This window comes from Tyto alba, unplaced genomic scaffold (genome assembly GCF_018691265.1).
Source record: "Tyto alba isolate M040663 unplaced genomic scaffold, T.alba_DEE_v4.0 Super-Scaffold_2, whole genome shotgun sequence".
NCBI classification, from domain to species: Eukaryota; Metazoa; Chordata; class Aves; order Strigiformes; family Tytonidae; genus Tyto; species Tyto alba.
The window spans coordinates 30792160-30814242 of record NW_024881282.1 but is presented as its reverse complement, the minus strand read 5'-3'; the positions used below and the strand labels follow the sequence as shown (position 1 = coordinate 30814242).

Below are 22083 nucleotides of genomic sequence, written 5' to 3'. Positions count from 1 at the left end.
AGCAAAAAAATTTAACTGTTCCTCACAACAGTTGCACCAAATGGCCATTGCACACGTTTAGTCAGATGTTTTTTCATAGTAACTAATCTGGACTGTGATATTAGAGCCACCTGCTCTAATATCCCATCCTCTTCCACCCCCCCACATTCCTGGATGTCTTTGCAGATGGAGATTCTCTGTCCTAACCTCTTCTTTTATCCTTGAATTTGTCTGTGTCATGGAACACAAAGCATCAGTAACCAGCTTTGAATTATCACCTCCTCCCGTTGAGTCTGAACTCTGTTTTATGTTTCAGCAAATCGCAGTCCCTGACAAACACCTTCAGCATTTCTGAATCATCTCAGAGGGGAAATGCCAATGAAGACGAAGCAAAAGCTGAGACCATTCGCAACCTGAGGAAATCATTTGCTAGCCTGTTTTCCGATTAACAGCCCTGCAGCTGGATCTGTGCTTTTGCCAGCCTTCACTCTTCATATCAGCATATCTGATGTCATCCTGGAATATACTCAGTGGTACTCAGCAATTTACAGCTAACACCTGGGTAAAGGGAATTTAGAAAACTATAGTTGTTTTAATACAAAGAAAATATTCTATTAAGGGTCTGAAAAGTGACTGCATAGAAGTGGCACTATTTCATTGTTTTTTGTGCATAATCAGAATCACACCTGTTCAAATGACTGAGGTGTAAAGCAAATTTTACTCTTGCTAACCCCTGTGGAGTCAACACAGTTATGACAGTGCAAACTGGATTTTATTTCGATTTGTATATAGTCACTACAATTGCTAACTTCCAATTACTGAATCCTTGCTGAGGTTGAGCTAAAAACATATAGAGGCTTATTTCAGAAACAGACGTGCAGACCGAGTCAAGAATGAGTATTCATTGACTGATACAGTGAGCATGCTTGAGCATAGACACACAGTGATCTGTGGAACTTCATGATACCAACTTTATAAGAAGTCGCTTTTCAGAGCAGAACTACATTCAAGTCGAATACGGTACCAGGCATCAGTAAGCACCAAAGATCACATGAGCAGGTCATCCAGATGGACTGCTGGTTTATTCCAGATCACTCTGTCCATAGCAGATAAAACATCTCTGTTTCATGTCTTGCATTTATGTCCCCTGCACGTGATTCCTGAGTGCTGAGAGAAAAATGTCATGTTCTAACCCTGTAGCCTTAGCTCAAAAATAAGCCGAGAAATGGGCCTTCCACACAAAAAAAAACTTCCTCCCCTGCCCCTGGAAACACCAGAGTTCATGTTCACAGATCACACAAATTCCAGACAAAACCCAGCTAAACTCCAAGCACTTTGGTGACTTGGTCACATCTGGCTAAGTATGTTCCCCAGGGAACATGCTTAATTAATAGCAGAGCTGATGAAGTGCACATACTTGTGTGCTGAGTGTTCCATAATACTGAATGCACAGAGATGGAGTGAAATCCTGTCGCTCTCCTCGAACTCCCACTACCTTCACTGGGCTGAGTGCAAAATGAATGCAAGGCGACAAACCTGCAATAGAACAGGAAAGCTATCCTTTACAAATAAGATGAGCTGGGGTCCATCCACAGACACCAAGCCCTGGGAGGGCATGTATGGGATTGCCCCAAGCAGGTAATGATCAGTATTAGTCCTCCCCGATCACCCCCAAGAATTATTCTTCCAGAGAAGACAGAGATGGATCTTTGCCAGGTGTGCTTTTCTTCTAAGCCTGCAACACAGAATGAAGCTGTGTATGAGCACAAATATGGGAACTGGGACACAGCAAAAAAACAGGAATGACACAAGGTACATTCACAACTGAAAAAAACCACCCCTGGTAAATCAATGTATCTGTGGCTACTTCTGCCAGCTGAGAACCTACCCCTCGAACCGTGCTTGTTCTATTTATAACACACCTTATGCAGGCACCAGTCCTCATCCCACCTCCCTGACTTTTCTTCAACTTTTGTCAAGTATTTTAGTCACAAACCATGCATATGGCTTCAAGGACCAACTGTCGATGTTGTGCTTCCCTTAGGAACTTCACCTTGGTGACACTTAGGAATGGCCAGGAAGGCAGGGAGGTCAGTAAGTTAAAAACATCTGAGCCAATGGCACAGATCTTAGCTGTCACTTACAGGGAGATCCCCAAAGCAGCAAAAGCAACAGCAGCATTTGCCATCTTGGATCTTATGATTCACTGGTGGGAATAAAGCCAAACAAGCAATTCCTTCCTGCACAGCACCTGTAAGGAATATCTAAATCCAATGCAATCGTCTGGACCTTGTGTGACCTACCCCTGAGCAGGCCTTTACACATATAATGGCTTTTGTGATCAGTGCACTTTCAGCCAAGCAACAGCATAGCTTTTCCAGGTTGGAAGGCTCTTGAGGGACTCATCTGGATCTCTGATTTATACCTCAAGTGCAGTATTATAGAACCACCCTATTCCCTAGTGAGTTATTCTTTTTTTTCAGTTCTGTGTTGTCCTTCCAGGTTTGCTAAGCAGTTTACAATGTAGCATCATAAGTACATGTCATTGTCTGAGAAAAACAACAGAGCCTGCTGTTTTGCAGTCTCCAGGAGCAATAAAAGAGTGACAAATGGCCCTGAGCAAGCATTGTCCCACTGGCAGGAACAATAGCAGATTAACAGGCTCCACTATATGGAAAGGAGGTAATACAACCCTGGTGGGAGAGGATTTCCTTCTGTAACGCATCCCTCAGCATGCTTTATGCCTTTCCCTACTAAATGGTCACCAGAGATGCAAAGACAGAAATAAAAGTTTACTACCAGAATCCTCAATTGCTCTATCCCCCGAAATCTTTTTATGTCTCTCTTACCAACACAACCGATACAAAAAATAAGCGACTAGTATGGTACGGCCCCACAGATCGACCGCAGTTCACCACTAAAACCACAATGGTGGGATCATTTGCTGATGCTGCATTTGAACACAGCAGGGCTGTCCTCCAGCAGACCACAGTAACAGGATAGCACTGTTGACTCGATACCCAGCAGCGACTCAGATCTCTTCACTTGCCTACAGCTCCCAGCTGTCATCTTTCAAGGGACGAGCAAACAGAATGGCATCTCCCCTCCAGCTTGCAAAAACAAGTAAAAGCAAGAGGCACTCTCAGCTTAACTTGGTTACTCCCACAGTTCCTGAAAAGCATCTTCAGTTCTACCTTTAATGAAAACGCTGGGTTGATTTCCTAAGTTCAAATGGTGAAACTCTATACTGTGTCCTATAAATGTTCCAACAGCACACTTCGATCTACAGCTATGAGGCTCACATACTAAATGTTGTGGCTAGCAGGAGATTCACAAATGCATCATCATCCATTCACGCAGCCACAGAACCTTCAGCCTAACCAGGTCGCCAGACACGACCTGCAATTATCCCAAGGACTGCTCAAGCCCCAGCTACGGCTCACAGGAGGAAGGGAATGCAGATAAAGGCATGTCGGTGTCTTCTCAGGTACAGCTTTCCCGATCTTTGATGCAGGGCTTCTCTTCCAAAATGCCTGCAATCTAACAAAGCAAAAGGGAGAGGGAATACGAGGAGTACATGCTCCATTTATACGAATGGGGAACTCAGGTACACCCAAAATGCATTTAGGTACCTAAATGTAACAGCTGGAGTTAGGAGCAGCGAGAAAGCGGCAGAAAAGCTGGTGACTAGAAGTTACATTTAAATCACAGGGCAGCCATACCCCACAGCATGCCTTGGGACCTTTCTCACACAGCTGTCAAAACTGAGCACTTGGTCAGTGTCTCCCTCTTGTCCCGCATGCTTCGATTTTCTTCACATGGAAGCCAGGAAACATTAATGGATTTGTGTTTGGATCCAGCCCAAGAAGGAGCTGAGACACAGTTATGACACCCACTCACAGCCAGCACCTGGAAAGTCAGTTTACATTCTGCAGTTTAGATGCAGACTGAGAAACATCTTGACTTTCATGTAATACCTAGGTGTGGTATTTCAAGAGGAAAGTCACTTACATTCCCATGCAACTAGAAGTCTTGTATAAAGCTATGCTTCAGAAGAATAGGAGTCCTCCTCATAACTGCAGTGGGATTTTCTTTCACTTAATCACAGGCAGGTACGTAAGACCCTACACCCATCTGGCTGGTATAAGTTTTGTGAATAAGCAAAAATAATAACTAGAAAAGCCAAGGACAATAGTTCCTTATTTCCAAGTAACTACTAGTGGCAACCCTAACAGTGCTAGATACAGATGAACAGTTTGGGTAAGAAACACCCATCTTCAGACATTTCCTCTTTCGTGACAGTTCACAAACAGCAACGACATGCGTACGTGACTTAGGAGCTAGCAAATAAACAAAACAAGTAGCTAGTTTTCAAATATTTCCTCTGTTTTGTCTGCTAACTTTATACTGTTGGTCCTGAGATATTCACTTTGTATTTCAGAGCCTGCTTTATAAATAAATGGAACTCCTCTTTAGGGAACTTGACAGTTCAGAGTAAGTCAGGTTCCTTTATCTCTGGCTCACAATACATTTAGTGTAATTGAAGACACAATGAAGAAAGGGAAAGACTATCTTCAGGTCACTTAGCAGTGTATCTGTAAAAAGGTTAAGTTCATTTCTTCAGAAACATTCAAATGACAAAATCCAGGATAAAGAGAACGTGTGGCATCTGCCTGGCAGAAGTAGGACAAGGTTTTCTTCATGGCAGAGAGGGCCCAGCTCCAGAGCAGCTTGGGGCACGCAGCACAGCACGCACCGTGACTGCCAGCAAAGCAACCTGAGCGCCACCGGCACCACAAGATTATCGTGTCTCATGCACATAGAGATCACTGTTCCCAAAACTGGCTCGAAAAAAAGTATGAAGTTACCAATTATTTTGTCAGTTAAAGCTGTATAACCTTATCTGAATATCATGTATGCATTTCTGAAGCACTCATCACAAGGACAAAGTGGTGCAAGGCCAACACAGTGTAGATTTCCCTTCTCCTTTTTTACAGTCAGTGGATTAAAAAAAAAAAAAAAAAAAAAAAAATCGCTCCAAGAGGCCTGACTATACACTTAAGTGAAAATTCTGTTGGAACAAGACAATTCAACAACTGCAGCAAACATTAAAAATTAAGGCTAATCTTAGTATTGGAGGGAAATCACTGTCCCCAGACTCTACAAATCCATACTCTTCGGTGTTTAATTATGGCAGCATTTGCACTGGTATGTCATTGCTATTAAGTAGAAAAGATAAGAAAGAAGCAATACAACTTTTGACATAAAAATAAAACATTATATTTAACTTCCACTCGAGTTAATGGCAAAACTTCCTGACACTACTGAGGTCAGCTGATTTTATACAAAGCAAGGTGAATCTCTGAAATATCACCTGAAAAGGCATGTATTACTGATTAAATAGCTTGTATTTAACAGGGAATGTCATTCCATTTCCACTGTTGGAATTTCAAAAAGATTTTAGGAAACATTATCAGCTGTCACAACAGTCATCAGTACCATTTAGATTTCTAGAAGCACTTATTATCAATCCATCTTAAAAAAAATACGTAAGAAATGAAAAGTTCTAGCAAAGTTTAGTCATTCCAGTTTTCCTTTAATTGAGCTCCAGCAACAGCCTGCAGATCTCATCAGGAGACTTTAACAGTGGTCTTGTTCGTTGCTCATTAGTTAGTAAGACAACACTAGAAAGGTGCTCATAACCTGCTACAACACATTTCCTCTTGGCAAGATATATTTTGATATTGAAGTAATGGAATTAAATGGAATTTACTGCAGTAGAGTTCATTCTGCTTCTCCTGCTGTCATCCCATTTCCACTGCAATGATGTCAATTTAATTCCTTAAGTTAGGCAGGAAGAAAGGTTTGGTTTTGCACCAGTTTTAGTGCACACATGGTAAATGCAGCGATGTACTACAGCTCCTTATTTGTAAAGTTAAGGAGAAAGACAAATTTTGCTGCTGGTTCCTTGTAAAAATCGCTCTGCTTCTGTTCAGACTTCTGAGTTGCACTGTAGCATGACTTTACTCGGTTGTTTGTATAACAAATTCATTTGTGTTCTAATATTTCCATTGTAAAGACAATCCCTTCCCTGTATTCTTTGTGTATTACGTAACAACACAAAAATGCTTTTTACCTAATAAAACATTAAAGGAAAAAGGAAACGTCATCTTTGAAAATTTCCATGAACACACATCTACCTTAACAGTGGTAGCATCCTTCCCTACGTGGAACATGGTAGATTTTTTTGTTAATAAAGATTAATAGCCAGGTAGATTTTGAAACAACATCATTTTTTCCTGGTAATTTAATAAAACTCTTCAAAAAAGACAGACAAGTATAAGGTTTGTATTTAAAGTGCTCTTTATCTGATGCAGCAAATATTTGGCCCGTATCTTTCTGGTCTCTAAGTAGCACTTCACAGATGATTAAGGGGGGAGGCAGGGAGGGGGAGCAGAAAAAAAAAAAAAAAAAAAAACAAAAACCCAAACGGTTCCAAGTTGTAGCTCCTCGAGAAATAGACTTTAGTGCCAGGTGGTAGAGTACTACCAGAGCGTAAAACAAACCCAGCCTTTGTGGCTGAAACACTACCATGCACACATGTTCTTGCCACGATCTGAAGAGAAGGCAGATGTTAGTGCCTGGTATTTGCAACCTCCTGCAGTTAGAAAGCAAGCTCAGGGGAAAAAGCAGCAATCAAATGAACGCCCGGCGAATGTCCATGGGGCGGCCCCGGCTGGGTCTGGGTGGAAACCTGTCACTGGGACTAGCTCGTCCTGGAAGTGTAGGGTTTGCTCCAGGCAAGGAACCAATTGGGTCAAAATGTGGTCTGAATGGAGGAAACTGCCCTGGTGCTTCTCCTGGGCCAGGAATGAGCGAGTTAATTGGGTCTCCGACATATGGAAGCGTTGGTCTCTCATCATATTCTCCACCAATGATCACTGGGGGATAGATTGGGTTTGATGGGAATGGGTTGGGAGGAAAGGGATTAGGGTAGAATGGGTTGGGATGAAAGGGGATTGGATGAGGTGTAGGGGGCAGAAACATCATGTGCCTCCATCTCAGGGTCTCCTTCTTCTGTTTCAACTTCTTCTTGTATAGCTGCAGACGGAAACAAAGGCATTTTAAAGCTCTGTAAGTGCTTCGTGTTCCAGCTTCAGCAATTGCATTCAGTTCTGCAGCACTTCTCAGAAAAAAACACTCCTCGCCAGCCTGAAAACCCAGAACAGCAACTCCCCTGCCTGCCAAAGATCACACACAGCACCTCGGGAAGACCTCTCACCCATGCTGTGGACATGCACCATGCAACCTGCCGATGCTGTTTCCTCCTCCTTTGACCAAAATCAACATGTGCACACCAAACACCACACTTTTAAACTAAAAGTTAACTCAAAGTTACTTCCAAACTCTACGCTGTATTCTCAAACTAGCCTGGAGACTAATCTCAGAGAGATTATACAAAAAAGGCACCTACTTCTTTCCAGTCTGTGTCACGAGGCCTCGCAATAGCATCTACAAAGAGAAGCAAAAAAATAAGAAGAGTAATCCATTTTATTTTTAAGTAGCATTTATGCCACAGATGCCCACAGTTTTGCCAGAACTTGTAGAACAATCAAAAGATGAAAACACACTTTTGGTCAATATTTTTCATATAGATCATGCATCTTAAAAAAGATAAAGCTCCAGGAGCATTCAATAGGTAATCTACTTGCACACCCATTCTACATAAAGCATCATCTCCCAAAGTTACTCACCAACTACAGAAAACCCAGAACACTATTCCCATCTTTGACTTCTGACATCACTTCCCTTGATCACCTTCTTTATTAAATTTATTCTGAGAATTTTAGCAGGAATATCTCCTTCCCTCCACTTCCTAATATCTGCAATAGCCATTACACCCAGGTAGCCAGGGAAACAGATGAAAACAAGGGAAGCCTGCCCTACACAATGGGAAGAACTATGTGTTTAAAAATCAGAAGTGGTTCCCTGAGGAGCTGCTTATCAAAATCTGTCAGACCTAAACTCTCTGTTCACGTGAGAATGTAATTAGAAAGCTATGTGTCTCAACATTACCTCGGAAATCTCGCAGATACATAAACCTCCACAGAAGCTGGTCATTTGAAGCTGTGTAAAGATCACGGCAAACAGCAGAGAGAGAGATGAGTGAACGGACATCCAGAAGTCTGAAAATTCGAAGCTTGAGCTCAAGAGGAAGGACCACTAACCCAAACACATCTGGCAAGTTCAGAGCTGCAAAGGGGAAAAAATAGAAGCATTACCTAAGTAGTACAGTTTACTCTATCTCTAAAGACCCTAAAAGAAATAATATCCAATCTTTCCTTAAATCATTTCCCTTTGACGCCAGAGTTACACCATTTTTCTCAGGAAGTACTGTGACATGACTTCTTATAAAACAGTTCTCTCGCAACTCTGAGTACATTTACAGAGTGCACAAAATAGGGCAAATGGCACCTTATACTGACCACTATTGGCCACCAAGCCCAAGAAACATTCCACACACCAAACTATGTTTATAGGCTACAGAACAAAGGAATAGGCAGGGAGAGAAAGACCTGCCCAATTTCATGAGCCCACAAAAAAAACCCACATTAAATACAGAGCACATGCTTCACATAAAACCTTCCCACACTGAAGTCTAGAGGGAATTCCATTGAATAGTCTTCAGAATACAAAGCTGAGACCTTTCATGGAAATACCTATGCAGAGAAAACCTGGCTTCCTACTGCTTCAAACACACCAGCTTGGGTTACTTCCTCCCATCCTTTCCAAGCCCTCAATGACCAGTTACTGAGAAGATCATTTGGAAGTCTAGCCTCAGGAATATGATGCTGTATAAATTTTTCTGCTTTGACAAAGAAATGGGTCAAAACTACAGAACTACTGCCACAAAATTACTGTGGTATGATTTTCTCATCACTAAGTGTGAAAAACAGGCACTCCAGTCTGTTAAGTGAGACTAGAGCAGTCAAAAAATTAAAACTAGGAAATTGTATCTCAGACAACGTTAGTACAATGAAAAAGATTAATATAATTTCTTTAGAATGTATAAATTACTTTATGTTTACTCTTTATATACCCATCACTGAACAGCTGTTTCTAACACTTTTCCTTCCAGGCTTTAGATAGACCCCCTTCTTTCCATCAAAAATTAAGTACCATCTCTAATTGTAAATATTTTCTCTCACCTTGTCGGGCAGCAGCCAGAAGAGAGTAAACCAGCTGGTCTTTAAAGAGACGGGATAATTTCTGAAGGTCTTTGTAAACACCTGCAACCTTTTCTATCAAAGAAGTGATGTAAAAAGCTTAATTTCAGGAGGTTATAATGCAAAAAATATAAAAGAACAGAATAATTATGGTTTTCTTATAAGCAGAACCGTAATCTGCTTGTAATCTTGATGGGAACAGCTATGCATCTAGAGTGCAACAATCAAGTAATTCATCAACAAACTACACAGTGCCATGGCCAGGCAAGGCTTTCCTTTGGCATTGAAAAGCAACAGTAAGATAAATACTTGAGTTCTTCAGAAACAAACTGACTCTCAAACTGTCAGAGGTTCCTTTGTCAAATTTCAGAGCTCATGTGTAACATGCACCTATGTTATAAATGCCTGCAATATTCTTTTTTTCTGGCAGGTATGTTTCTCCATTCTGTTCTGAAGAAAGAGAAGCCAGAAGACTCCACCATTATACTGGGCGCATTTCAGCACTCAGTTAACTCTTCTAAAGCCTTTAGCCTAGACTTGTACATCAGCAACCGGGACTACCCAGGACATAGCCTAGGACACTGAGCCAACCTCAACTGCCAACGAAGCAGTTCATATACTTCAGAGAACAAAAGGCTACTTGAGTCTGTGCTCACAATGATCCACATTTATCTGCCCTTCTCTCCTCCCCTGCCTTAGCTTACCCTCTAATTTTGGCATTCTGGAGAGACCTATGTGGTCAGCACACGTTTTCTGACAATAAGAATGTAATAATTACAGTGCCACAACAAGAGTGTAGGTGCCATCAGCCTCTGAAGCCCTGAACTGCCAGGCAGAAAGGAGGTATAATCCAGTATTGCTGCCCCAGAGATTCACACATATGCTTAGAGCCTCATAAATAACAGGCATATGGGCCAAAGGATGACTCGGGCTTTGCAAGGTTCTTTCCTTACACAGTTAATCCAATAAATTCAAGATGTTTCAACAGCAAAACGTGAGTAAATGGCTACGCTCTGAATTCCTTTTATCACAAAGCTATCACTCACCTAAATGGTAACCACAGTTTCATTTTCACTATTCTTTACCTATTTGGGTCCTCTACTGAAGTATATCCTTACTCACTGTGTGACTTGCTTACTTTACAGTTTACTATTATGAATATCATAGCTCAATCATACCTGGCTCCTGGAAGCAAACGAAGGATGCTGGCAATAGCTGTATTCTCTTCACACCTTTAATCTCTTTGTTGATTTTTAAAGTTGCTGCAAATACAAGGCAAAAAAAAAAAAAAGCAAGCCATTTCAAAATTTAAAACCTATTGAGAGATGACAAAGATCACTTCATTACTGCCTTCCTTCCTCCCTTACCAGTTTCCCTCAAGGAAAATACTCAACTATAGCAAGCAGCTAGATAAATAAAAATTTCAGAAGAATAAAATGGAACATAAAATAGGAGGAAATAAACAAAGATCTTTATGACAGAAACCAAGCATTACCTTCAACAATTCTATACGTGGAAGGAGATGTAACTTAGCTAGAGGTACACAGTGAGCCATTATTTTAACCTAGTCATTACAGAAATACTAACTAGAGAAAGACTCAACAAGCTTACCATATGAACTCTATATGCATGGTAGTTATAACATTGTCCTAAATCTAACCTTAACCTGACTTGGTTAAAACATTTGATCAAAACGTGTACACATTCTGAGAAAGCATATGTGCTATGTGCTTACACATATTGGCATAATCAGTTACAAGTTTTACAAATAAAACCTAAAAATTTAAATCAAAGATACCTTGAAATTAGAATCAAGTCCCAATTTAATATTGATTCTGAAAAAATGTGGAATTGCTCAAATACTAAATGAAATATGAAAAAGAAAGAAAGGAAATTAAAAAAAAAAAAAAAAAAAAGAACCATACCAAAACAAAAACCTCCAAAAAACCCACCAAGTGAGACAAAGAAGTTGCTTCAAAAAATCAAGACCTCCTTAAGTTTTCTGGACTGACTAGATTAAACTAAATACAATTTTTGAGACCAGAGTTAAACTGTTAGTGTGCTACAGAAAATATTCTACATTAAAGTTAAAGAATACATAGTCTGGAAGTTGTTTATCAGTCTTGCAAAGAACATGAGAAGACAAAATATTATAGCTGGAGCAGATCTACCTCTCTAAATGTTTGGCAGTATATACCAAAGTTCCTATGACACGAAACAAGAAACAGATTTCTACAACATTGCAAAGGCCAGCTGAATCCTCTAAGGACTGATCTGTTATGATGAGAGGGAGAGAAACAGTTAACGTGGAAATGCCAAGAATATGCAGCAGGAGGAAGTAGCGTATCTTGCACCTCAGCAATCTGGATAACCAAGGTGCAGTTCTAAACAGAGTGCACAAAAGCACACTAAAGTTTTCTCTTGCTAAACTACTGTGATATTTAGCAACGCGCATCCAAGAAAAAAACTTGACTAACTCACCATTAATAGCAACAAGATCTCCCAAAGGCACACAAGTCAAGCCAGCAGAACCTTCTTCGCAAAGGGGATGTGTATACTGTAGCTTATAAACACCATTCCCTCTCCATTTCTCTGGCATAGAGACTGCCTTGGCTTCTGTCCCCTAAAAACACACAGAGATCATACTGCCATACTTCAGCAATGTACCAAGACTAAGGGGTGAAAAAACAGAATTAAAAGTTAGGAACTGCCAGAATGCTGCTTGCAATTCAAATCTTAGGTTAGTCCCAATGCGCATTATGACACAGACCATAATTGCATGATTATATACTATTTTCCCCAAGACGAACAGCAAATCTAAGGAGAAGTCTAGTAATTTTTTTGTCCCATTCCAGCTTCTGACAGGGAAGGTTGTTCAGTGAGCACTCTCACCTACTTTCTTGACACATGTTCTTCATTCTGTCATTTATCCCAGCATTCTGACAACTCCTGCATATATGTTTATTTACTGCATGAAGAATGTTATTCCACCTTTTCTGTGCATTTATGAGGTCTGGCGGGGATTGAAGAATCATAGCTTGAAATGCATTCAAAAATCTGCGTGGACTAACAGGTCTTCCTTTCAATTTCAGTATGAAAAGGCTCAGATAGAATCCCAGAGGTGGACATCGCATAATCACAAGTACAAGTAGACTCTCCCTCTTAAATCTGCATAGCAATCATCTTCCCTACTTCCAAGCCTACTGATAGACATAAACTTTCTTCCAGTTGTGGTTTGAGCCTGGCCGGCAGCCAACCACCACGCAGCCACTCTCTCTCCCTTCTCTTCCAGCAATGAGAAGGGACAGAGAGCCAGGCTTGGGGTCCGAGATAGGACTGGGATGGGGAAAAAAAAAAAAAAAAAAAAAAAAATCACCCTTTATGATCATGAGCAAAAGGCAGACTCATTAGGGGAAGAAAAAAAAGAACATACATTTATTACAGACACTAACAACACTTAACAGAGTAGGACAGTGCGAAGCATTGCCACATCTTGAGAACACCTTCCCCCCACCTCTCCCTTCTTCCCGGGCTCAGTTCTGCTCCCGATATCTCTACCTCCTCCCCCAGGGGCACAGGGGCAGGGAATGGGGGTGCAGTCAGGGCTGCTGCTTCTGCCATCTTTGGTGGGGGGAGCTTCTGGAACTTCTTCCCCCCGCTCCAGCGTGGTCCCCCTCTCACAGGAGACAGTCCTCCACAAACTTTCTCTGACTTGAATTCCTCCCATGGGCCGCAGCGTTCCCCACACTGCTCCATCATGGGTCACCATCTTTCTCCAACTGAATTCTCTCCCATGGCTGCAGCCCTTCCCGAGCTGCTCCAGCGTGGGACACCCCCGCATGCTGCAATCCTCCCAGTGCTGAACTATGACAGTGGGGTCTGCCTTTTCCCATGAGACCCCGGCCTTCTTTGGGCACAGAACCTTGATCAATCAGGCGGAAGCCACAGGCCAGAAATCAATGTCTGCTCCACCGTAGATCTCCATGGGTGGCAGGGGGGGCCGCCCTGCCGTCTCCCCACAGGATACAGGGGGGTCTCTGCTCCGGCACACCTCCCCCCTCCTTTCTTCCTCCGTTCCTCCACTGACCTTGGTGTTCATGCAGCTGCTGCAACTCCTCCTCACCAGTCCCACTGCCCATCACCATGTCCCTTCTTAAATACGTTATCGCAGAGGCGCAGCTGATGGGCTCAGTTTTGGAGCAGAGGTGGAGCTGACTTGGAGCTGGGGGAGCTTCGAGAAGCTTCTCACAGGAGACCGCCCTGATAGCCCCGTCCCGTGCCACCAAAAATCTCCACCACTCACTCAACCCAGGACACTTCCCAGCAGCAAATGTATTCTTCAGACAGTACTCCGGGCTATAGGAATGCAATTAACTTAGCAGATCCATTAAACTGGTATTGGTCAACCCGACACATAAACTGACCCCCTATATGTGCTTAGTTAGCCTCATCACAAGAGAAAACGTGAGAATTTAAACACCCTTCCTGAGAGCAAATTTTTTTTTTGCATGTTCATCCACGTATTAGTAACCATACAATGCAAATCTGAAAATCTAAAGGGAAAAGGTGACTTCATACACTATATAGAGGCACTGCCACAGGTGCTCAAGTATGAGTTGGATGCTTCTCCAGGTTAGTGGAACCAAAGCTTAACTGAATTCAGCTGAAGTTAATACGGAATTGCAGACAGCACTTTGTCAGCCCTAGGCCTTATTGACCACCATTTGAACAGGATACCACTGAGATGATACTGATGCTTAAGGAAGTGCTTCAAAGAAGTGCTACAATCTAAACACATCTACACAAGCTCAACAGTATCAAGCAGAAACAGGAGGTTATCAACTGCGTCCCACTGAGGCTGAGGACCGAAAGAAACATGGGGACAGGCCTCTTCTCTCACACCTGAAAGCTGCTCTAGTCTTCAGCCTTAAGACTTAGTGGTCAGTCAAATTAGAGAAGCTGGTAGTCCAGCAGAGCCTACAAAGCCAGAAAGGGATCTTCAGACACATCTTGCCTCACACATTCCCACAACATTCCAAAGCTTTCTCATACTGACCAAGAGATTTCCTGATTGGTTGTGCACCTACCTGAGGTACATAGCCTGTCTCCATCATGAGAAGATGTACTAGAACGATCAAGGCATCAGTGGCACTGGTACACTCAGCAGAAAGGTAGAGCATCTCTAAGGAATGTGGTATTTCACCATCAGCAGCTTCACTGCACAGCATGGGTTCGGAGGGATAGGAACCTGTACCTTCTTCCAGGTCAACATCTTCTGGGACTAATCCAGAAGGAAACTCTAGGCTGGATCCTGCCTTCAAGGGAAAGCAGAACATACTTTTATTCAGAAAATTACACTTCTATATACATCAATATTGTTCATCTGCTTATTCCAGTCCTCACAAGCATCAAGTCTACTCTACCAATTTCTCAGTTGTACAGATTCATTACTTCTCCATCTCCTAGCATCCCAGATGGAGACTGGGATTATGCACATAGCCTCTCTTATTTTTTATAACGCAAGCCCTTCATAAAAGGGTCTGTTATTTGATTGCATATACTACTTGAAGTCAAAGTAATAATGTATTAAACTTCATCAGAATTTTTGCAACATACACAGGAATAATTTACTCACTGTAGTACCACCATTTATTTAAATATAGCCAACACGCATGGCAAGTAACCAAAATGGTAAGTCAGACTGCTTAAAAACACAATACACGTAAATAGCTGCGGGGGAAAAAAGAAAAATCATCAATGGAGTATATCTGCTGACACTTGAAGAGTACTGTAGTTTTATAGTGGCTTCATTTCTTTTAACAAAAATCACACCATATTATTACATTAACTGATAAAACTGCCCACAGACACATTAAAAACAAAAAGTAATGAATGAAAACTATAAGCAGAATTACCTAAGGGAAGGATCAGGAAATGGAAGAAAAAAAAGACTGTAAAGAAGCTGTAGCTACTTCTCCCCCACATCCATGCCCAATGGGACATGACATCCTTACGTTTGTATGAGGCTGGCATGGCTGTCCACCCGTGGCACTTCCCTTCTTTCATTAACAGCAATGCACGTAGCCCCAGTTAAACACAGATTTTTAGATTTCTGGAGCTCTTCTACAATGACATTCAGTTGCTTGGAAATTTTCCTGACATCCTTCACCACAATTTTTGGAGAAAGATGTAGGAATCTTTCACCTTGCTTTCAAATACTAAATAAATATGAAACAGATAGATCTGCACAGCTTACTATTGTCTGACTAACAGACATAAGGAGCTTGCATGCCCACAGCACCACCTAAGGACTACTGCTCCTGACAAGAACCAATGGGACAACAGTCAAACTACATTTTCTTTCATGATTTACAATTATTTTTATCCTAAATCTTAATTTTCATATGTTAAAATAGTATTTTTAAAAGACCACTTATCCATGTTCCTCATACAAAGGTTGTAGTAAGGAACATTTTGTATTTGAAATTAAATCCAAAACAAAAACCTACTTTTTTCAGAAGAAATGTTGAAAGACAAATTCTCCCAGCTTCTCAAGCTCCTGCCTAAAAAGGACAGGATCATATAATGACATAGACCATGGCACTGGACTATACCTGCAAAGTCTCCTCTAGGGAGACTCCATTCACCACAGGACCCAGCAGTTGGTAGGGGCTGTTATCTGCCTAACTATTGCATGTGCTGTCACAAAAAAAAAAAAAAAAAAAAACAAATAACTGAGTAATATGCAAAAAACGTGCCTATTTGCTGTATGAAGCATATGGGGTCATACAGACATACCTCTACAGAGCACAAGGCAGGAGCTGTCGCAGCAACACAACCTCCATGCACAAGACAGACAGGTCTCACTCTACAGCAGGCTGTCTGAATTACAGGGAACTGTTATAACCCATTAGAACCGAATTGTGCACTCACCTTGTGAATGGTGTTTCCAACAGGCAGTGCCCGTTGCATTTGTTCAGTACCTAGAATCAGTTTCCTTCACAAAACAGTACTGAGGCTGGTAAGAAATACAACCCCTAACTTCCTTATGAAAAGTGCATGTTCCAGCAAACACATTCAATCCTGTAAAAACCTGTCAGACCTGAAACATCTGAGAGTCTCTGAACTACCTTCTGTGTCACAGCTAATATACAACGAATAGAGACAAATTTCCATCCACATGCCTGGCTATACATGAGACAAGTGTAAGGAGACAAATACTGTGAAGCAACTGTCACAACAAGATACCTTCTTTTTTGCCTTGTGTGGTGCAGGGCAATTCTCATGCACTTACCCTCTCATCACTCTTTTGAACTTCCACCTGAGCTTTCTGGTTGTGAGACTGCTCATTTTGCCCTTCTTTTAGACTGCTGGCCTGACTTCTGTTGGGGGTCAAGGTGGCCAGCTCATGACCATTCTGAAGTGGGGGAGCAGTAGAAGGAGGAGGTAGGTTGGGTTGTCCATCTGCTTCTTCTAGTAATAAGCATATCAAATCACCAGAAACTATCCCATATGAAGCTAAGGTCTTCTGATCTTCTGTGAGGGCATCTTTTCTGTTCAATGTTATTGAAAACTTGGTATCAGGACTGCAAAAAAAAAAAAAAAAAAATAAGGAAACATGGTTGACTGCACATGAAGGTACAGTTAGAAATGCATACTGCATACTACAATAGTACTATGCCATGAGTTTTAATCCATTACTAATTAGCTTTATATTAAAGGAGGAGTGAGGGAAAAAATATGATATGAAATTATTTCCCCCATGTTTCTTTCCAAGTACGTTTAAAGTAGCCGTATCTGCTTGGTAGGTATAACTTTGTTTAAAGTAACAGCTCATAAAAGTTATGATGGAAAGCAAACAAGAGCCCACCAAATCAGAATGCATCACGCCTAGCAAAACAAGCTTTAAATGAACTACCAGCTGAGATTATTTAAAACCAAAATAGCATTGCAGACTCAACCATCTTTCTTTCTCACTAAGCAAAGCATTAATTTTTAAAGTTCAGCAGCTGCCCTACAGAATGCTAGCTGCAAATGAGGGCAAGCACTTACAAAACAAACAAACAAAAACATATAGAAAAGAAACTCGTTAGCACAGAAGCAGCTACCCAGTATCAGCTATAAAACACACGCACTGTGGCAAGACAAGTAGCAACTTTAGATTTCTCCTGCCCCCGCTGCTATGCAGCACGGCGTGGCACTACCAGCTGTGCGTGTCACCAGTGCACGGCACCTTATTAAAGGTTTGTGAATAGAAACCCAGTAGCCACCCTCAGAAAATGATCCCCTTGTGTCGGCATCTCTTGAACTGATTTTGCAGACTTTACTTTCCTACAAAGGCTGCCACAAGTTCCTCGTAGATAAAACGGTTATGAAATTCCAACCCAGAGATTCTCTAGGAAGACTGCGAAACTGTAAAACTGATACCCCACAACCATTTGCGTAGCGCAAAGGCCACGCGGAAATTTCAGTCGGCTTTGACGCAGCTGAGACCCGCACCTCACCGCCGAGCATTTCCCAAAAGAACTTGTACTTTTCTACTCCGCAGCGACCAGCCGGGAAGCGAAACTGGGTGAGGAGCAGCGGGGCCCCGCGGGCCTCGCCAAGCCTTGTACCGGCTTTAGTTAGCAACGTGCCCCCACGAACCGGGTAAAAACTCCACGCCAGCAAACTTTCAAACCCCACCCCCGTGATGTGCTACCGAGCCCCCCACGCTGACCCCCGGTGCCACACACCCCACAGGAGATGCCGCACACGGGCCCTACCAACCGCCCTCTCCTCTCGCCCCGCAGCCGCTCTGCCCGCTCCGCCGGGCGCCCGCCCCTCGCGCCCTCACGCTCGGCCAGAGGAGGAGCCGCGGGCCCCACGGCCCCTTCCGCCGCCCGCCCCACAGGGGGCAGCAGCGGCAGCAGCGCCGCCGCGGGGCGGGGAAAATGGGCCGGGCCGCCCCACCCCACCCCTCCCCCCGCACAACGTGGTACGGCCCCACCAGCCTCAGCCACCAGCCACCAGCCACCACGCCCCCCACACTCAACATCACCCTCCCTTCCACCTACACCTACACCTACACCTACACCACCACCACCCCATCCCCCCCCCCCCCCCCCCCCCCCCCCCGCGATGGTTCGCTCCGCACGCTACCTGTACCCCCAGGCGGGAAGCAGGGCCCGGCGCAGCTGCGCGCGCAGCTCCCCCAGCGTTGGCTCCGCCCCCTGCACCTCCAACGGCGCCGTTCGCTTCTGCACCCGCACGCGGAGCTTCATGGCGGCGCCGGGCCTCCGCACCCGCCTCGCGCCCCGAACGGGCCCCACCGGGCGGCGGCGGCGGCGAGAAACGAGCGCAAGGGCTGCCGGGGCGTGTCGTTGTTTTGGTTGGCGCGGCGCCGCCTCAGCCTGCCTGGCCCCGCCCCCCGGGGCCCGAGGCGCGCTCCCGGCGCGCGCTCAGCGCGCCGCTGCCGGCCGCGCGCCCGTCCGGCGCCGCGGCCGCGAGCGGTGATTGGGCATTAGGGCCGTCGCGGCGCATGCGCCGGGAGGAGTCACCCGCCAACAGGCCCACCGGCCCTCCTTCCGGCCGCGCGCGCGGGAGCGGCGGTTGGCGGCAGTTGGTGCCGGTTGCCCCCGCTGCTGAGGGAGCGTTGCGGCCGCTGTTCAGCCGTGGGTTATCCTCGCCGTGCCTGGCAGGGGATAAGCCGCTGGCGGGAGCGATCTCTGCACGCTGCCTGCCTGCCTGCCTGCCTGCCTGCCTGCCTGCCACCGTGTGCAGGGCTTTTGTTCGGGCCGCTTTTCTCTGTTCAGCGTAATGCCGCTTTAGATGTTATTCTAAAACCAAAAATGTCGAGGAGAGCGCGGTACTAGGCTGGGTGTTAAACTCTGTTGGTGAGGTTCATGGAAGTAGGCTGAAGGAGGGTGCTTTCCCCAAGAGCATTTGGTTTTGTAAATGAACATGATTTATTTAAGGCAGACTACTCAAGTCCTGCCTCAGGTCATGTTTTAATGCTTGCAATCAAATAATCTCCCCCAAACTGCAGAGTGTCACAAACTTCACGTTACTGGCTTTAGATCCCCTTTATCTCTATTACTTGAAAAAAAAAAAAAAAGATTCCTTGCCACAACTTAGATCTTATCAAAAAGTATACCTGGCTTTATCTAGGAATCCACACTTTGTAGAAGGCTCATGTGGGCGGGGGGGGGGGGGGGGGAGGAGGGGGGCGACACGGACTATAAAAGGCACAATTCAAGTTTTAGTTTAGTGAATTATGTTACATTTCAGAGAACAGTGAATTCAGAGGTAACTTTCGAACAATGCTTATACTCAGATTATCTTGGTTTTCCTTCTAACAGTACAATTCATTTACCTCACGTTTTTCCACACAAGGAATAAATAGTATGAGAAATGAGAGATGCAGGAAAACTGGGGTACTTTCTGGGAATATAGTACCAAAATAACAATAAGTAAAGTGAACTTGAAAGACCTAGCCAGCACAGCTGCCACTAAGTACAACTGGTTATTATGGCACTATGCACATTGCTTAACCCTACGTTTATTGGAACAGCCATATCTGTGTCCTTTCAGCATTTAAGGGGCCAGTCAGAAAAAGGAGACTAAAACTTAAAAAATTCTGTCCTGGCCTACAGGTGAAATCCCCTTTATGCCATCTGAACGTGTTCATTAAGCCCAGATATGTGTGGTTGTTAACTTCACTTTAGAGTTTACTGTCAAATACATCTAAAGCTTAAGGAGAACCTTCATCTGCTTTGATGTCAAATACATTTCTCAGTGGAAAGGAGAGGCTTGTATTGACAAAGGTGGTAAAAGGAAAGGCAAAGAGACTACTGAAGTGGAAGAATACCTCTCACTGAACAATCAAAGAGCTGATGCCCATGACAATCAGCTTGGTGTTGCATACGGGGCCTTCAACTGTGAGTGTTTAAACAAGTGATGTCTTGAGAAGCTTGCTGCACACTTTGCCACTGCCCCAGCTCGAGAAATGCTTCTGCAGTCATCAAATGGGGCCACATCTTGGACAAATCCAGAAGAGAAGGTTTCTGCAGCAGAGGGGTATGAGAGTAGAAGTGCCAAAGGCAGGGACAAAGAGGATAGAAAGGAGGAAAACATGTGAGGAGGGATCAAGAGCACCATGCCTGTCAGAAATTCTGCTTTTTTCTCTCTTGAAGAGTGTTGAATCCAAAGAGAGTCGTGCCACTGCCTCAACATCTTGACCGTTTTCCATTGGCCATGGATGTCCTGGTCTGTTTTGTCCTTAAGTTTTGTCCTTGTCCCAGCCACCTCCTGTGTTCCCACCGGCTCAAGGGCTGCTTAGCCTGTGCTCTTCAGAAAGGAGGAGACTTCCCTTGTATGAGAAATGTTCATGGCTACAGTTGTGATGCTTCCAGCAGAAGCACCATTTCAGTAGCTTGCACAAGCTAAAGTAATTGTGTGAAGTAAGATGGTTCAGTTTCTCAGGAGTTGGCTGTAGTACTCACTAGGTAACCAGCAACACCAGTTATCAGTGAGCATATCTGCTGGCATTCTGCTAAATTTTCCTTTGGTTTTTATGAGTCATGCCACAATGGAAGGTTTAGACATATTTTTCACACAGCAACAAGTATTAAATAGGAAAAGCTCCTAAGAAACAATCATGATGAAAGGCTAAAACATTTTCCACAGCTTTCAAGTTTGTCTCTGAAAATTTCAAATGACCCCAGAACACCATTTTTCCATCACACTTCACATCTTTCTAAAAGGGCTGTTATTTCATGAGTAATATTTTTCTCCACCATTTTAATTTTGTCTCGGGCTGCAGTCAGGAGACTTCCAATGGCCATGTATGAAGTTGGCCTCAGGCTGGGAAAGGCACTGAGTCAAAATAGTACAGGAAACCTGTGTGCTTACAAGCTTGAAGAAATGGTTGTATACAGAAGAATTTTGACACTCAGTGTAGTTCAGCCTTTTCAGAAATGATGGGGTTTTTAAAAGACCAATTAATTAAAATAATATACAGTATGGTGACAAAATAAAGCTCTTTATCAGTAGTTTAGAATGGGTGTTAAAGACAATGTGGTTTATCAACTCTAAGTACTTCGTTCAGGGTTTTTCTCCCCACATGATTAGTGTGAAAGACAAGCAATAGAACCTGTTCCACCAAAGAAGTAAAGCCCTGTTGATAAACTTAGTGATTTCTCTTGAGAAATTTGAAACCTAATATAGCTGTAGTCCTGTTGATCTGCAGTCAACTTCCCATGACAGAGGAGAACTATAAAAAGTAAAAGTCTCTTTGGTTCAGTTACATACCTCTAGGAATTTTTTTTTTTTCTCTTGAAAGCCAACTGTAGTAATAAAGCCCTGAGCCAGTGGACCTTTTCCATTATTTTTCTTTCTGTATGTGTCACTACAAAGAGTGCATTTTATAATACGTGTAAATATATATTAACCCTTATGATACTGATATTGTGAATGACTTGAGTCACAATGAAAGATGTGAGAGATGGTGGAATGAGAAGGGGAAGGGTATGAAGGCTGGAGATCTGTGGAAGTCTGATTTTTGGAAGTATGGAAATAGAAGTACCATTTTAAATGTGCCAGTGGGGGAGGAGGTTCAAATCAAAGCCAGTGGAAAGAACATCCAAACTTCTTCCAGCTTAATGGTGGTCAACTTTACCCCTAAAACGTATTTTAAAGCCCTTTATGCTAGTGTTCTATAGCTAATACATTTAGTGGAGCTCAGCTTTACACCATCTCAGGCTGGTTGTCTACAGATGACCCTTAAGCAGTGTCTGAAGTTTGCTTACGTGGCTCTTCTCTGTTTCTGATTAAAATCTTGGTCATATGGAGCAAAGGGCCTTTCAGTGGGTTTTCTGGGATTTGCCATGTTGCTTCA

At 43.4% G+C, this 22083-nt stretch overlaps 2 protein-coding genes across 3 annotated transcripts in view; one reads left to right on the top strand and one right to left on the bottom strand.

Moving 5' to 3' along the window:
- Positions 1-5011, top strand: part of SYN3 (synapsin III) — a 203184-nt gene extending 198173 nt beyond the window's left edge. Inside the window, exon 14 of the mRNA XM_033004423.2 lies at positions 296-5011. Coding sequence (XP_032860314.1) covers positions 296-428 — 133 coding nt within the window. The 3' untranslated portion in view covers positions 429-5011. The remainder of the gene's footprint in view (positions 1-295) is intronic.
- A 1313-nt stretch (positions 5012-6324) lies between these two features.
- Positions 6325-18637, bottom strand: FBXO7 (F-box protein 7). 2 transcript variants are annotated; one of them, XM_042793153.1, is made up of 9 exons: positions 18354-18637; positions 16501-16792; positions 14294-14521; positions 11688-11829; positions 10385-10468; positions 9189-9281; positions 8056-8232; positions 7454-7491; positions 6325-7080 (listed from the first exon to the last, which is right to left on the bottom strand). In XM_042793153.1, the coding sequence occupies exons 1-9, from the start codon at positions 18467-18469 to the stop codon at positions 6676-6678; spliced, it is 1575 nt and encodes a 524-aa protein (XP_042649087.1). In that variant the 5' UTR covers positions 18470-18637; the 3' UTR covers positions 6325-6675. The 2 variants fall into 2 exon arrangements, with proteins under 2 accessions (XP_042649087.1, XP_032860315.2); XM_033004424.2 differs by having other exon boundaries at positions 18348-18636.
- Between the last annotated feature and the right edge of the window lie 3446 nt (positions 18638-22083).

Coding starts and splice junctions, on each gene's coding strand:
- FBXO7 (XM_033004424.2), bottom strand. CDS start 18,469: ATGAAGCTCCGCGTGCGGGTGCAGAAGCGAACGGCGCCGTTGGAGGTG. Junction 9,282..10,384: donor CGTTTGCTTCCAGGAGCCAG/GTATGATTGAGC, acceptor CTTCTTTGATAG/AAAAGGTTGCAGGTGTTTAC. Junction 8,233..9,188: donor TCTGGCTGCTGCCCGACAAG/GTGAGAGAAAAT, acceptor TCCCCTTTGCAG/CTCTGAACTTGCCAGATGTG.